The sequence below is a fragment of the Pavona decussata genome, unplaced genomic scaffold (genome assembly GCF_977016875.1).
Source record: "Pavona decussata unplaced genomic scaffold, jaPavDecu1.1 SCAFFOLD_179, whole genome shotgun sequence".
In the NCBI taxonomy this organism is placed as follows: domain Eukaryota; kingdom Metazoa; phylum Cnidaria; class Anthozoa; order Scleractinia; family Agariciidae; genus Pavona; species Pavona decussata.
In genome coordinates, this window is record NW_028145589.1 from 916,651 (window position 1) to 932,119 (window position 15,469).

Below are 15,469 nucleotides of genomic sequence, written 5' to 3' on the forward strand. Positions count from 1 at the left end.
TAAGGGGAGAGGGGGTGGGGGTCACTTGTTTTGTCTGGTGAAAACAGGAATTCAAATAGATCAAGCACAACTTCAAAAACGTTATACACAGAATGTTTGAAAGATAAACTTCTTTGGAGGGAAGCACAATATAAATCGTTTGGCTTGCGTGGGTGTTTTCAGCATGACTATTTTTTGCCCGCGAATGATGGGTAAGCTAGCCTGCGAACGCAGACGTATTTCCGACTGTCGCTTCTCTCTTTTTCGGCGGAAAGAAGCGACAGCCGGAAATGCGTCTGCGTTCGCAGGCTATGGGTAAGCTCGTGTCAGTTCTGGTTTTGACTCATTTTTCTGTCGTAAATTTGTTCTAAATTTTTTCAACAAGAAAAGGAAAATAGACAAAAAATAGATCACGGTTCTCGTTTAGGAGAAAATAACCATTGAGCAATTGGCTGGTCTTAGCATCAAGGAAAACCCGGTTATGTTTCCAACGAGGTGGGCGCTAATATACCTCCCTGACCGTGAAATCAGCCTTGCTCTTTTTTTTAGATTGTGGGCGCTAATGCCGGGCGCTAATGACGCAAGAATTTATGCACAGTAAAAATATTCTATGCAATTCAATCGAATCACCTTAAATGTAATCCGCCAAACCAAAAACCGTAGATTTTAATTCTTTTGAATTTTTTTATAACCCAACTCATTTCTTCTGCGTCAGAACCGCAAGCACCGAATAAGCCTTGTCAACTCGGAGGAGACTGGGAGCAACAGTTCCATCCCATAATGCAGTGGTGCCGTGCTCTTGCATTTCTCTCTAAAATCGCCCTCAAAGGTTTGTGAGCGAATAATGAAAACCTCGAGAAAATCTAATCCATCAAGGCTCATTTCGTTAAATCTTTGACCTCTTAACCATAATTTTTTGTTTTTTAAACATTATTTTTTTCTTTTTGTAAGATGTCGAAGAAAGCCGACAAAAAGAAGGGGCGCTCTGCCATCAATGAAGTTGTGACTCGTGAATACACCGTCAACATACACAAGAGGATCCATGGGATGTAAGTTCCTTTTGAGAACATGTATAAAAAAATGTTTTTGCTGGAGGCAACGTCTATTATTGCATGTCGTTAATCATAGAGGTCCCCTGTTAGCTTAGTAAGGATTTGCATGTTTTTGAAGTTGCAAATTTTGGAGCAGTAAACTATGGAAAGCTTATGAAAACAGAAGTCTGTGGCACGTTAGATGTTAAATAGAGAGCTCAAGATCGAGATATGTTACTAATCGACACTGTACTTTGAATTAATATAAACTCATCGATTGTTCGCTATTCAGCTTTATTTTCTCTCAATGATGGAATCAATATTGTAATTTATAGTAGTACAGTGGGGAAGAGTTCACTGTCACGTTTGTTTCCTTCTTGATTTTAAATTAGAAATTTTACTTGTCTATTTGTTCTGTTTGGCTTATTTTTGTATAATAGGGAAAGCAGACCCACTTTTCTTCTAGCATGAGACGTTGGTAATCTGATGTGCTGTGTTGTGTAATTGTACTGTGTTGCACTATTGAGACCCATGTCAAAAGTTTTAGCTGCCCAAATCCCACTATCATAAGATTTTATTATTCAACACATTGTAACACTGCCTAAATATGGTCATGGTGCACTGAGTATTCATCGTCTGTAGTCAACAGATATCCTGCGATATACGTAATCTTGTTGACCAGAAATTGCATTACAGTGAGGTTCTGTTTACATACGAAAATTTAGACATGCCATTTTGTAGCTGTTTGTTCAGTGATTCATGTGATTGACAGTTGTTATATAAAAAAAAAGCTTGTATGAGAGACAACCATAGATCAAGCGTGGGTTTTGATGATCACAAGCAATGTGAAAAAGTGGAAGGAATAGAAGCTGTTAAAACAGGATTTGTCGTACTTTACGGTATACTTTTTGCTGAGTCTGGAGTGTACCCGCACAGTTCGGTGCACTTGTGTGTCGGGGAGAAAAATGGCGAAATAAAGATCATCTCCAGTTTTTCTGCAATAAAACAGTGCTTTGTTATCAATGTGTTGAATAATAAAACAATTATCCTGCTCAGTCTGGTGAATATCCCCTGAGTTTAGCCAACTCCGCCTGACTTTGTCGGCTAAGTATCACGCAATATTCCATGCAATTTCCGAGGATTATTTGCTAATGTTAATATTCTTTGCAGCGGCTTCAAAAGACGAGCCCCTAGGGCAATCAAAGAAATTAAAAAGTTTGCAGAAAAAATGATGGGGACCCCTGATATCCGTGTAGACACCAACCTAAACAAGCATGTGTGGTCAAAAGGTATCAGGTATGTACTGCTCTGCACCCTCTGCTATTGGTATTACCAGGTTTCGTATAAGCAGAATCATGTTAGTTGTCACTTGAAGGAAAAAAGAGCCAATTATAGCTGGCAACTACAGTGTAGATGCAGTGAAGGTTGTACCACTAGCACTAATGACACAAATGATGGATCAGAGAATTATTTCCTGGTAATGAAAAATCTTCTACTTCAGCAGGAATCATTCTCATGACCTCTGGTTTCTTGCTGAGGTCAAGTATATTTTTCTTTGCCTCATGTGGTTCCTAGTTCCTTACTAGGAAGCACCAGGTATTTGGGGGGTTTTCTTAAGCACTTCGTCAATGAATTTTTTCAAAAATTGGTACCCACAGGGCACCTGAAAACCCTTCTGGCTAAAACCTTGATCCTGGTAAATTGCATTGGAATTCATCATTGCATTGTTGTGTGGTATGGCTTGAGAAAGCATAATTTTGTCAATTCTTGTTTTTCTCCTAGGAATGTGCCTTTCAGGGTCAGAATTCGTCTAGCTCGTAAGAGGAACGAAGATGAAGACTCAATACACAAACTTTACACCCTTGTTACTCACGTCCCTGTAGCAACATTCAAGGGTAAGATTTCATTATGTGATTTGGAGTGTTGTTTCTGCTTTTCTCAGAACAATATTTGAATATTTGGATAATCACTATCATGGGAAATTATTACACCGTAGTGTTATTTTGCAAAGCCAAGGTTTAGTAACTAGTCTCAAATTCATGAACATATTCTGTTTGTATGAGTCATAAACATGTTATTTGTCTGAGTAATGAGTGCACATGTTGCTTTAAACAGTAATACCGGTATTTGGTAAGCACAAAACCCTGGAAAGAGTTATACAATCTGATTTGTAAAAAGTGATAGATCAAAATCAGACTATTAATTTGTAAAACAATAGAGGTTCAGGTCTAAAAAACTTTCTTATGTTTATTTCATTTTGTTTTTGTTTCTAGGCCTACAAACACAGAAGGTGGAAAGTGAGGATTGAACTTCTGTACAAAAATAAAACTTGTCAATTAAACAAAAAACTTGTTGTTCCATTTGTGTTTTTGTCTCTGCCAAGCTGAAGGCCAGCTCTGTCCCAATTTTTACGTAGGCTTTCTAGCCAGAACATGTCACAGTGTCTTCATGACAGCAATGCTCAGTCTCTGGCTGCAGTGGGGAGCTCCATAGAATTGTGTTTCACTTTCAAACTGTTGTCTTTGTCTGAGGTATTTATGCACTGCTACTAACTTCAATAGCCCACTTTGAAAATGAGTGATGGCCTGGGTCGAGAGTAACTGCCCAAGTGATTGTGGGATTGTTTGGGGGGACGATAATAATTGCCAACGTCCCCCAAACCTTCCCACAATCACTTGGGCAGCTACTCTCGACCTAGGCCATCACTCTTTTTCAAAGTGGGCTATACACTGTATGATAAAAGAATTTTCTGCAAAAAGGGCTAATGTCAAAATTTTTTTTGGCCAAAGAGTTGAAGAAATGCTTCACACTTACCTTAGTTTTTGGGTTGACTGTAAAAATGGAACATTCTAGTACACAAGATCTGCAGTGCTGCTAAAACTGGGCAAGTTTGGAGCATTTTTTTATTATCATTTCTTGGGCAAAAGTGATATCTACCCCATTCCACATCGAGACTTAAAAAAGCCACTCATTTGCACAAACTGTTATTAAGATGCCTTTTATTTAATCATACACATTGGTGCATGGAACATGATTTGACAAGACTAAACGCAACTTCAAAGAGATCACAGAACATTTGGACAGATTAGATAAGTTAATTAAGCCACTATAAAAAGATTTGAGAGCTGACATTTCAAGCATCAGCTCTTCAAATATTCACTCTGACGAAGGGCTTACACTCCAAACATCACTTCTGAATCTTTTCATGTTGGCCAAATAGGTAACCTAATCAACTCTTAATAAAACCAAACATTGGCTTCCGTCTGCATAGTTTACTACCGTCCTGTGGGCCCTCCGGTTATGCACTGAAGCTCAACAGGCGCTTTGTTATTCCTACGCATAAGACAAACCGTCTTAAAAATAGCTTCATTATAAGATCCTGTATCAACAATGCATATTTGCAGATCTTTAGTATTTTTCGGACAATTGTACGTTTAAATTAATCAGACATTTCGTATTTTAGACTCTTATCTATTCTGATACTCGCATGTCTAGTTTTTGTACCTACGCACACATGCAATTCAGCTTTCGGGCTGCCAAGTAGTTTTTATCAAATGCAGCCCCCCAGTTTCTAATCCCTATTAAAAAATTCAGGTCTGACGGTGCAAAATGAACTAGTTGTCACTTGTGTTTATGGCAAGATGAAGGACCAGTTCTTATATGCATTTCTTAGAACTCCAGGAAACATTTCAGAAATCTTGAATCATTTTATGTTTCCATCAAAATCTGTCACTGATTAGTAACGCTGATGAAAACAATTTTCGGGCACGAAGTGTCTAATAGGAAGTTTTGAGAAAAGTATGCCTCGTCACAAAAGCTGGCTAGTTCCCATATAAGCAATGACCTCTAAATCATTTATTCATTAATAACTCTGCAATCGCTTGCTGCCATATGGTAACCAGGCTTTAACAAGGCATGGCATGGCATGAAAGATCATCTGCAAATGCAAACATCACTGTACCATGTCTGCATAATTGGTAATTGGTGACTATGATAGTGCTCAACTGCTGTAAAGGCAACCACCCATAATCACTGATTACCAAAGTAATAAAAACTCTCAGTGAGATTACCCTAGTTCTATTTTTTTGGAAAACCTAGGCCCATTTAAATTATGAGTGTGGCCTTATTACACAGGCATTGGCAATGCATAATGGTATCTAACTTGATTTAATTTTTGAGTGTGAATCTCACGAAATCAACAGACAAACTGAAATGACAGCATATTTTTTCAAAAAAATATTTGAAATACTTTCATTTTTTAATATGAAAATATTGATTTTCGGAGAGAAAATCTGTAACACTATCTTAACACCAGAAGACATGTATGTACCCTACTTCAATCCAGGAAAGTAAAGGTTGCAACAAGGTGGTAGCTTCCTTTTACTGGAAGATTTGGTGTATAAGGTTCAACGAATCAGCTGTTGCTCCACAGTTGAACATTTATTAACAAGGTTTAACACATGAGTGGAGCTGCATTTGGAACAGGCCTAAAATAGCTCAAACACCATACCCTTAAGCTTTAGGGTAACACCTATATACCTCATATAATTTACATGACAATGATTGAATATCTTGTGTTACAGAAGTAACTATTTTTTGAAGAAACCTTGGTGCAGGCTTCTGTTGATTGGGACATAGCTACCAGCACTACAACTAGTTTCCGTTGCAGTGTTATTAGCCTGCAGAACAGGCATCACTTTTTTACATTTTTTCTGGCAAGCGGGGGCAAGCATAAGTCACGCAACTCCGCGCTTGCCACCGCTTGTCTGAAAAACAAAAAAATTATGTCTGTTCTGCAGGCTACTGAGTTATCTATTATAAAACTTTGGTATGCAGATATTTGCCGTGTACAAGTAATATATCAAACACAAGGAAGAATGTTTCATCGGATGCACCTTGTCTTTTTAATCTACTCCTCAGTGTTTGGAAAGTGGATGAAACACTCTTTCAAGTGTTGGAAATAGCTTCTAAAACCATTAACAATTAGTGCAGAAATACAAAGCAAATATTTAACAAATTTTAAGATGGCATTTCCAAACTTTTCATGAATTATTAATGAACGTTTTATAATTATAATTGTTTGGCAACCAACTCATTTAATTACCGATTTGACCTGGAGAGAGGGCCATACTCCCCAAGTTTTGACTATCTTTATTGCAGATGTGTTAGTTGTTGTTGTTTCTTTAAATATAATAAGATGAGATTCCGTACTGTAATTTATAAAGTGTCCTAGCATGTAGTTCTGTCTTGAATTTCTCCTGGCTACTCCTCAATAAAAAATGCTGTCGCTGCAAATATCAGGAACACAATTCCACCAATGATAGTGACTGAAAAATATGAAAAAAGCCATTGTTATGGGCCAAACCATCAAAACAAACAAATATGCACTTCTGTGCTTAGCGTTATTGTGTGACAAGTTTTCTGTGTATTTCAAGAGGTGTTTACGATCAATGAATGTTTACCCCATTTCTTTAGATATCACATAATTAATTCTGTCAAAGCTAGTAAACTTGTGTGATTATCACATCCTTACTTTCAGGGCTTCAATATGTTAATTGCCAACATCAAACAGCATCACTGTTTTAGTAGGGACATTAATAATTGATGGGTTTATTTTATGGAAGACTATCATAGGTGTTTTTTTTTTTTTGCCTTAAAAATTGAAATAATTTGTGCCAAAATTATAAGCTCTTATTTTGGCACAGACACTTTGGTATCATAAATCACCCACATCTGCCTATCCACCCTCTGCACCCCTTAGGCTTAAATATACATATATCGACAAGTTCATAATCACTGAGTATTAAGTGCTAATCATTACCTGTTCTGACTGATATTCTCTGTGCAATTAATCTGCCTCCAATCACAGCAAGTCCAGTGCATAAAGCATGTCCTAAAGTTCCACCAATTGTCACACCCACAACATTCTGGGTACAAAACAAATAACATTTTCCACATCATTTTTATATTTAAATTCACTGCACCTAGTCAAGTATTTTGATCAATAACTACGTGAACTGGAGAAGCTGCTTCCACAAGGAAGGTAACCAGTCATAAACCAAAGAAAAGTTCTAATGTTTGCTATCTGTTAGTAACCCATAAATTCTAAGCCGTCATTCCAACCCTCTGAATTTCAGTTGCTTTCTCGCCCTCTCCAGATTTTCTAAATAACTCCTGATTTCAGACAAAATTAAAGAAAACCAACTGAAGGGAAAAAAATCACTCTGCTTTTTGTAGCAATAAATGGAAGCCAGTTGTAAAGATAGTAGTACAAGCGCAAATCAAATTCATCAAATTATGTGTAAAGTGGTCAATTTCTCTACTGGGGCAGAATAACTTGAACTTCTGGATTCATTGTGCTCATTGGCCTTAAGTTTCAGTACCACCAGCTCAGTTGCGGCCCTGGAGTGAGAATTGAATTTTCTCATGGGCGTCTAGTGCTAGGAAAAGTTGCACATGGTTCTGAAGAGGATACAAAAATTGCAGATGGGCTGCCACAGAAAGTAAGTCTCCCTATTTTTAGCAGTTTAGGGTTGGAATGTCTGAGTATCTGGTCTGACATCTTCATTGCATGTTGCTGTTTTTATGCATTGGGTTCAAAATATCTCAAATAAAAATGTTAAATACAATACAAAATATAAATATCATATTTCAAAGCTTTCAGGAGAATAAACAAACCCCTGGACACCCTTTTATATTTAACAACTGTAAAGTACAAAATCTCTGAAAAAATGCAAACTCTTGAATTAACACCTCACATCCCCCCTGTCAATGCACATACCTCTCTTGATGCGAGCAGGATGGTAGCAAGCTGTGACCTATCTCCCCATTCTGCTAGGAAAGTCAGGGTGAATGCTTGAAGCAATATGGGTGAAAGAATACCAAAGAATTTGGTTTGTTTTTTTCCACCTCGGATTATCCCAGTTTCAACATCTTGTGTTACACCAGCAGATTGATCTTTTTCCATCTAAAAATGATGATAGCTCTTGAATATAAAACTATATTAAATACTAAAAAACATACATAAATTTAATTAAAGTTATTCAGTCATTCATTCAAGTAAAAAAATTCTCATAAGGTTGGTCATAAGATTTTTACATTTTTATTATAATTTATTTTTTTTAACATAGAAAATTATACTGTTTCTCACTTGTACAGCATACAGCAGTGAGTCTGGAAGGCAAAAGGAGAGAGAGCTCTGGACTGAAAAATCAAAATCACTAGGATATTGCATGAGTGAAAAAACCATAAAAGAAAACTATATCTTTTCAAACAACTGCATTGTCCATGTAGACATGGCTCCATTTGAATGTCAGCTATTTGTTGTGTTTCTTTGAATAGCCAAAAAACATATTTGTACTCATGGAAATATTAAACAAGTTTTAACCAATACACAGACAAATCTCTATGACAGTGCTTTAAGGATGGTGCCTTGTTTTGTTACTGTGCTTATATATTCTGCATATTTTGAAATGGTCAAAGAAACTTGGGTTTCCCATGGATGGTGCCTACTAATACCAACTGGGATATTTTCACACATAATATTTCTATGGCTATATGAAAAAAGCACATCAAGGGCTATTGGTATCCAAAAAGGAAGGGGGAAAAATTGCTTTCCACATTTTTAAAGCATGTTTTGAATCATTGTTGCTTAATCACCGGTATCGCTGAAAAAGAAAAAAATTATAGAAAACGGTCAAGAGAATTAAAATGTGGAACTAACCTCTGCTTCTTTCTTCTTTAGTTCAGCTTGAACTTCCTCTAGTTCCTCTTGTCCTTCATTAGGGTCCATTTCATAACCTTCCTTCAACATCTTAAGACCAAAAAATATGAACAGCGCTGTTGATATGTATAGTGTGTATTTCCGTGGAATTACAGTTGTTGCAAACCCCAACACTGCTGAAAGAACTGTCATCAAACCAAGCGCACACATAGCTCCAGTGAACACAACCAATCTGGAATGTCTCATTGACATAATGGCTGCAATAAAGAATGTCTTGTCACCTAGCTCTGATACAATGATGACAGATAACGACGCTACAAAACCATGAATGAAATCAAGGCTGAAGATGCTTGATGAGCCGCGAGATGCAGGTGCAGACCCTTGAAGGACAGCATTCTATAGAGAAACAAAAGGACAGGAACCAGATGCAAAATGACGTGCATTTACTTAAAACAAAACATGACGTTGTAAACTAAGACACAATTCACATGTCCCCTCCCCACCCCTTCTCTTGCTTCCATGAACAGAATATCCCTTCTTACTTCCATAATTTAAGATTCCTTCAATTATCCTGTACCCCTGTAATTTACTCTTTTTGAACAAACATCCTGTTTCCAAATGACAGAATTGTTTCAGATGATTGAATTATCATGGAATTCCTATGGCAAGCTTTGAATGTAGTCTTTTCTACCAAACAGATGAAACCCCTAAATTTCTCCCCACCTCTCCCACTATCCCGAGGTTTTGGGTATGAACTTCACAATTTTCCAGTCCCCTTCTTAATGCTCCAGTAAAGATGTTCTTGTCCCACTGAGAGGTATGGTGTAGCTATAGCCTGCGAGCAAGCTCTCTGTTAGGTCAGCCATGAAAGGGTATAGCACGAGAGGATTGGGGCAACGGCGGGAGCTCACCGCTTGCGCTATAATCCTCTTGCGGCTTACTCTAATAGAGAGCTTGCTTGCAGGCTAGGTATAGTGAGCATTGCAGTACAGTAGAACCCTGCTAACTCGAACTCCAAAGGGAAAAAACTAGTTAAAGTTAGCAGATTAGCATTGAAAATCAATTTTCCTGTTAAAAATTAATAATTAAAAATATTGTGGTTTTATCATTCCGTCACAATATTTAATCACAAGTCATTTGGGTGTATTAAGTCTGTCTCACAACAGTCCTTTGATAAGAATGCTTAGATTGCGAATTGTAACCACAAGAACACATCAAGGACAAAACAAAGGCTGAGATCTAGCTAAGGACATTTCCATACATTGAAATCATGTAACAACAAGATTTCAACTCATCAACCGCTATGTTCTGGTATTCTAAGGTTTGTAGACCAAAGTATTTACTATAGAGTTCGAGTTATTGGGGTCCTTTGAGCCAAGGGGAAGATAAAATAGTGCAAATTAGTGGGGTTCTATTGTAAATCATCTTACCCTAGAGGGACAGCTGTACATACAACACAAATGCCAGCAAATTAATTTTGGGACCCCTGACAAAAAATATCAGCATTGGAAGCAGGAATGGTGGAGTGATGAGATCACTTGCCTGCCACAAATTGTGGCTCAGATTTGATTCCCAGACTCGGTGCGATATGCTGGTTAAGTTTGTTTATATTGGTTATTGCGCTTTTAAATCACCAGTTTAATACTCTGATAACTTTTGTGGGGAAGTAAATTATAATATGAGGTAACCACTAATGTCTTGAAGCATGTAAACAAGGTGTCCCAAAAAAATTTACGAATTGTATGCGCAGGATGGAGAGAAACTATAATTAACGAGAAACAATATAGCTATAGCCGGGAAATAGAACGTTTTAATGTAATAAAGAACGTACGTAACAGAAATATAACTTAATGAAATTTTTGTACCCACATGTTCCCAATATATTCGAAGTTAAAGTTAAAATACATGATTATAATTCCCTGTCAGCGTTAAAAAAAACACTTTCTCGTGACCAAAAGTCCGTAGTTTTGTAAACTTAACAGTAAGTTACACCAAAACAAAATTAAAACGAAACCACCAATTGATCGTATGACGTGTGAAGTGGATAATTCGCATGCTACGTCGATCCAACATTTTTGGACCATTTGCTTGGTTACAGAAAGATCGACCAGCATTAAATATACAGTCAAAAATCTTCCAGGTTTCCTTACCACTTCGTCCTCAACTGGTTGTACAAAAGACACAGAATCCGAAGACTTCGAAACTGCACCACCGGGAATATCTTCTGAAGCCTTGAGTACTCGACCGGCAAGACCTTCAAGTTCATCAGGGACTGCAGCGCAACCGACGGTTACACGGCACATTAAAACAACGGCGACTAGTTGACACAAATTGAAACTTCCTTTACGATATTGCCCCATGTTAAATTGGTAAAAATGCAATAATGTGACAGCATCTACTCTCCGATCTTTCAAAATTTAGTAATTTTACAAATTTCTTTGATTTTCGAGTTAGCGGTCAGCGGATTACTCTGTTCTTCAGATTTTCACGTCATGTATCTACATCGCGTATCGACATCTTGGTACAGTAGACCTGCGCTGCACCTTCCAACAGCTCTGTTTTAACTGGACCCTTATACAAGTTATAACCTGCAGGTTCATTACATGTACGTGTCAAGGCTTCGGTCTGCTATCTTTTTACGCAGGGACTCGGCAAATTGGGCTTGGCACCTTTTTATTTTTTTTTTATTCCTTCTTGTTTTCTTTTTTTTCTTTTTTTTTTATCAGGAGGTAATTTCCATTATTTTTTCCAGTAACACAACGATAAAATATCAGGAAGTCTTTTTGAATAAAACTATTCAATTATTTCAATTGCGAAGGGAGGATAGTTGTAAAAATCTACGAAGCATACAATGGGAATAAATAAGGTCACATTAAGCATCCCGTGAAAATGCCATTAGGGGCATCTTGTTGCTTTTAGGGTTGGAAACATTGTTCTGTTGTTCGTACTTTTGTCCTCTCGACCAAACATGTAAGACGTTGCAAATGGTACAGGTCTCCCCCAGTAGACAATGGGAGGGATAGGTGGGGGTCAGGGAGGGTTGCGGGAGAGGGGTGAAAACACAAACAAACAAGAATCTCGCGTAAAATTAGTCCATCAGTAGTGCGCTAAGTTAGCTCAGTAGGAAATACAAAACATTTGAATACAGAGGACAACACAACCCCGGGTACACAAGGCACAAACAACTATACTTGTTCTCTATTTTGTCGGATCAGTCTTGTCGGGTGCAGATGCAAGGCCAGATGTCACTTTAGGTGTCAACTGATAAACCAAACTGATTGCAAAGTAGGCAGTACAGCAAAACAGCAACTTTAATCTGGCCAAACTAGAATTTCAAATAGTAAGCTCAAATGTCTCATAATTGCGACCTAATGTACAGCAAAATAATTGTTTTGACATTGAACCCTTGGGGCCATTTCCTTATCAGGAAAATGAGTTTATGGAGTAACAGAAAGAACGAACACAGAGTGCGTAGATCATCCTGTTTCCAGTGTAGACTTCGCGATTGCACTCGGGGTTTTCTAGATAACCTAAATGATCCCAAAGGCACTCACTCTCTAACAATCGCTCAGTGACTATTAAGTGCCCTAGCCTCTAAAATAGGTACGCATTTTTTTTTCTATAAACGCCCCTCTCGATCAGACGCAAATAAAATGGCGGCTCTTCCTGTTAGCCTTGGCATAAGTACCAATCGGGGCGACCTCTCTTTCCGCCTGCACTGCAGTGCTGATAAAAGGCGATAAAGACTCACAGGAAAGCACGTATTACAAGGTTATTTGATATTGGTCTCTATGTTAAAGTCTGACTATAAAGTTAATGAAAACCTCAGAAAAATTATAAAGAAAATGAAGAGATTTATCGTCTCATCAGCTCATGGCAAGCTGGTCTGGCGAGTCAGTGACCTTCTGACGGGCCGGCTGATGAAAGTTACACGGGACAATAGTTTACATATGTCTTCCCCGTCTGCAACATCCACGGGCATCTGCTGCTCGCGATTCAGTGCTAGTACATCGGCATTACATTTTAGCAAATACTTCACAATGTCGATGTAGCCTTCACTTGACGCATGGTGTAGTGCTGTGCATCCTTGGCCGTCCTTTTTGTTTACATTCGCTCCAAGCGCAATTAAAGCCTTTACACTCTGTAAGTTACCATCAAGCACACACTGAGTAAGCGCGGTCATTCCAGATGCGCTGATTGCATCCAGTTCAAACTCTCCCCCTTTCTGGCGGAACAACTCAATGATCTTCTTCGCCTCTGTGAATTCGGGATCGGAAGAATCCTTGCTACATGCTATTTGAAAGATCAAATCAAAAGGTTGAGGACACGACTTCACCCTGTGCGCCTTCCTTTTCTGTTTCTGCTTCTTTGAGGGAACATCCATGGTTGATTTTACTGAACTGGAGAGCATTCACTGAAGCCTGGCTCCCTTGATTCAGTTAGTCGACGATTTCCGCATTGTCATGAAAAACGAGACAGTTCATGCCCACACGCACATAGGAAGATCAAGCCAAACTGACAAATCACTGATAAATGAAGTCATTTAATCTATCCTCTAACACCCGGCGTTATCGCTCGATCAGATGTGATCAGTATCTATTGGTCGGCAGGATCATTTATTCCACATTTCTACGCACAGCTCCGGAAAAATAACAGTTGAGGGACCAAAGACTTGCGCTACATCCGCCTTTAGCTTGAACCAAGTCTGACAGGACTCTTTAGAATGCGCAGTAACCGCTAACAAAAACAATATTTCTGTTTTCCGTTTCAGTCGAGAGCGTTTTGCCGTAACCGGAGTAAAGACTGAGCTACTGGTTTATTAATTTGTACCAGGGAACTTCTTCCTGTTTATAAAACTAACAATGATAGTATTTTCTTTGCGTAATCGATTATAATCATAGGCGGATAACCTTTATTTTACCTTGAGGGAGTTAGGTTGCAATTGGGACGAAAGTTCTGTTCCTTTCTCCTGCCACCTCCCCCCCCCCCCCCCCCCCACCATTTACTTTTGGTTTATTTGCTATTAGTTGTTATGATGAATTTTGTTGTTATCTCTAACTTATCGTAATTGCTGTGGCGAATGCATTAAATTAAACTAAGAGCTAACTAAATTAAGAAAGCTGGTTTAACTTCAACTCAAACCTTTGGAACAGACGCCTGCAAGATGTATGCACCCTTATCTATAAAGTCAAACACAAAATATGTCCAGCCTACATTAGCAACATTTTTGATACTCATGGCACTTCTTATTCCTTAAGACAAACTGATTTTAGTATTCCCAGATTTAATACAGTAACATATGGTCAACATTCCCTGCGCTACCTTAGACCAAAATTATGGGGAAAACTGCCTAAAAACATTAGATCCGCAAAAACTTTGAACAACTTTAAAATCGCCATAAGAAAGTTTGACGTCAGCTCTCAGTTGGACGACGGATGTATGCGTTGTTCTTGCTGTTCATCTATCTAGTTAATTGTCAAATAAATAATTTTTTAGGTGTTAATTAATGATAATTAATTATTAGGTTTTCTTAACTTTACTTAATCTTAGTTGAATAGATTTTACTTTACATTTTTTGTTAGTCTCCCCAATTAGTAGGGCACTCGTGCTCGGCTATTCAGATTGAGACTTAAGGCCTGATTACACGAGCCGGGCTGGCCCGGTTAGCCGGGCTGGCTCGGTTTGCCGGGATCTCAACACATCGGTTAAACACACGAAAATTTAACTTCGCGATTACATGAAAAATTTTCAGCCCGGTTAGCCGGGATCCCGGTATCGCGTTGCCGGGATCCCGGCTAACCGGGCTGAAAATTTTCCATGTAATCGCGCTTGCCGAGCCAGCCCGGCTAACTGAATCAACAAGATGACAGCGTGCACATCATTACGCGTGCTCACTGATGCCCCTGTTCTCTGTAAACATGGCGGCAAGAACCACGAGGGATTCCACTACGAATGCAAAATTCAAGTGGACGAATGGAATGATTGACGACCTTCTTCGTTCGCTTGGTCAGTTTAAAAGTAATATGGAATATCGCAACGTGGACTTCAATGCTGATAAAACCAAACAGTATGAAGCCGTAAAAGATGCCATGGCGAGAAAGTACTGCGCTATCGATGTAAGCTTCTTTGGGCCAGAAACCACTTCTCCCATTTCGGAGGAAATTGAGGAATCGGAGAAAGAAGAGCTGCTTAATATAGAAAATAATTCATCAAAATCAGTCGACGCTTTCTAGTTGTAGCCTCTATTTTGAAAAACATCTATATAAAATTTCCGCCAAAGTCCGCCCCAAAACTGAGCTCGCCCCGGGCTGGCTCGCCTCATATAATACAGGGCTGGAAGTCATCCCGGCAAACCGAGCCAGCCTGGCAAACCGGGCCAGCCCGGCTCATGTAATCAGGCCCTTACAGTCGAACCAGGTCAAGCGTACCCCCCTAGACTCTATTAATGGATCGATTATTTGAAAATTGAACCCATTAGTCGTTTCAAAGAATGCATTCATTCATTCATTGTTAGCGCGGATCAATGCTCAAATTAAAATTCGATTCTTATTGGCTTTTAATTTGAACATTGATCCGCGCTAACAGTAAAAGCAATAGCCTGTAAAATTTAAACTATAGTACATTTGAAACAGCTCGTTCGTTCAAACTGTTCCCTCATGTTGTTGACACGTTCATATATTAAAGCCATTATGCAAATTTGGTCATGGCAAGAGCACAAAGTCAAGCGCTTGCTGAA

The 15,469-nt window shown here is 38.6% G+C and overlaps 3 protein-coding genes across 3 annotated transcripts; 1 reads left to right on the top strand and 2 right to left on the bottom strand.

The window, feature by feature from the left end:
- The first annotated feature begins 765 nt into the window (after positions 1–765).
- On the top strand, positions 766–3,370 carry LOC146463326 (large ribosomal subunit protein eL31-like). Its single transcript, XM_085084530.1, has 5 exons — positions 766–808; positions 931–1,028; positions 2,181–2,306; positions 2,793–2,905; positions 3,284–3,370. The coding sequence occupies exons 2-5, from the start codon at positions 931–933 to the stop codon at positions 3,316–3,318; spliced, it is 372 nt and encodes a 123-aa protein (XP_084940656.1). The 5' UTR covers positions 766–808; the 3' UTR covers positions 3,319–3,370.
- A 622-nt stretch (positions 3,371–3,992) lies between these two features.
- On the bottom strand, positions 3,993–11,184 carry LOC146463327 (putative divalent cation/proton antiporter TMEM165). The gene is made up of 5 exons (XM_085084581.1): positions 10,884–11,184; positions 8,734–9,129; positions 7,792–7,977; positions 6,832–6,937; positions 3,993–6,337 (listed from the first exon to the last, which is right to left on the bottom strand). The coding sequence occupies exons 1-5, from the start codon at positions 11,091–11,093 to the stop codon at positions 6,273–6,275; spliced, it is 963 nt and encodes a 320-aa protein (XP_084940707.1). The 5' UTR covers positions 11,094–11,184; the 3' UTR covers positions 3,993–6,272.
- Positions 11,185–12,021: 837 nt separating this feature from the next.
- On the bottom strand, positions 12,022–13,646 carry LOC146463328 (B-cell lymphoma 3 protein homolog). The gene has a single exon (XM_085084546.1). It carries the CDS (start codon positions 13,142–13,144, stop codon positions 12,605–12,607), a length of 540 nt encoding a protein of 179 aa, XP_084940672.1. The 5' UTR covers positions 13,145–13,646; the 3' UTR covers positions 12,022–12,604.
- Between the last annotated feature and the right edge of the window lie 1,823 nt (positions 13,647–15,469).

What these genes read in the sequence shown, in the direction of transcription:
- LOC146463326 (XM_085084530.1), top strand. Translation starts at nt 931, where the DNA reads ATGTCGAAGAAAGCCGACAAAAAGAAGGGGCGCTCTGCCATCAATGAA. An exon ending in GTGTGGTCAAAAGGTATCAG is followed by an intron (nt 2,307 to 2,792) that starts GTATGTACTGCT and finishes TTTTTCTCCTAG; the next exon opens with GAATGTGCCTTTCAGGGTCA. An exon ending in CCCTGTAGCAACATTCAAGG is followed by an intron (nt 2,906 to 3,283) that starts GTAAGATTTCAT and finishes TTTTGTTTCTAG; the next exon opens with GCCTACAAACACAGAAGGTG.
- LOC146463327 (XM_085084581.1), bottom strand. Translation starts at nt 11,093, where the DNA reads ATGGGGCAATATCGTAAAGGAAGTTTCAATTTGTGTCAACTAGTCGCC. An exon ending in TAAAGAAGAAAGAAGCAGAG is followed by an intron (nt 7,978 to 8,733) that starts GTTAGTTCCACA and finishes CATCATTTTTAG; the next exon opens with ATGGAAAAAGATCAATCTGC. An exon ending in TCCTGCTCGCATCAAGAGAG is followed by an intron (nt 6,938 to 7,791) that starts GTATGTGCATTG and finishes TTTTGTACCCAG; the next exon opens with AATGTTGTGGGTGTGACAAT.
- LOC146463328 (XM_085084546.1), bottom strand. Translation starts at nt 13,144, where the DNA reads ATGCTCTCCAGTTCAGTAAAATCAACCATGGATGTTCCCTCAAAGAAG.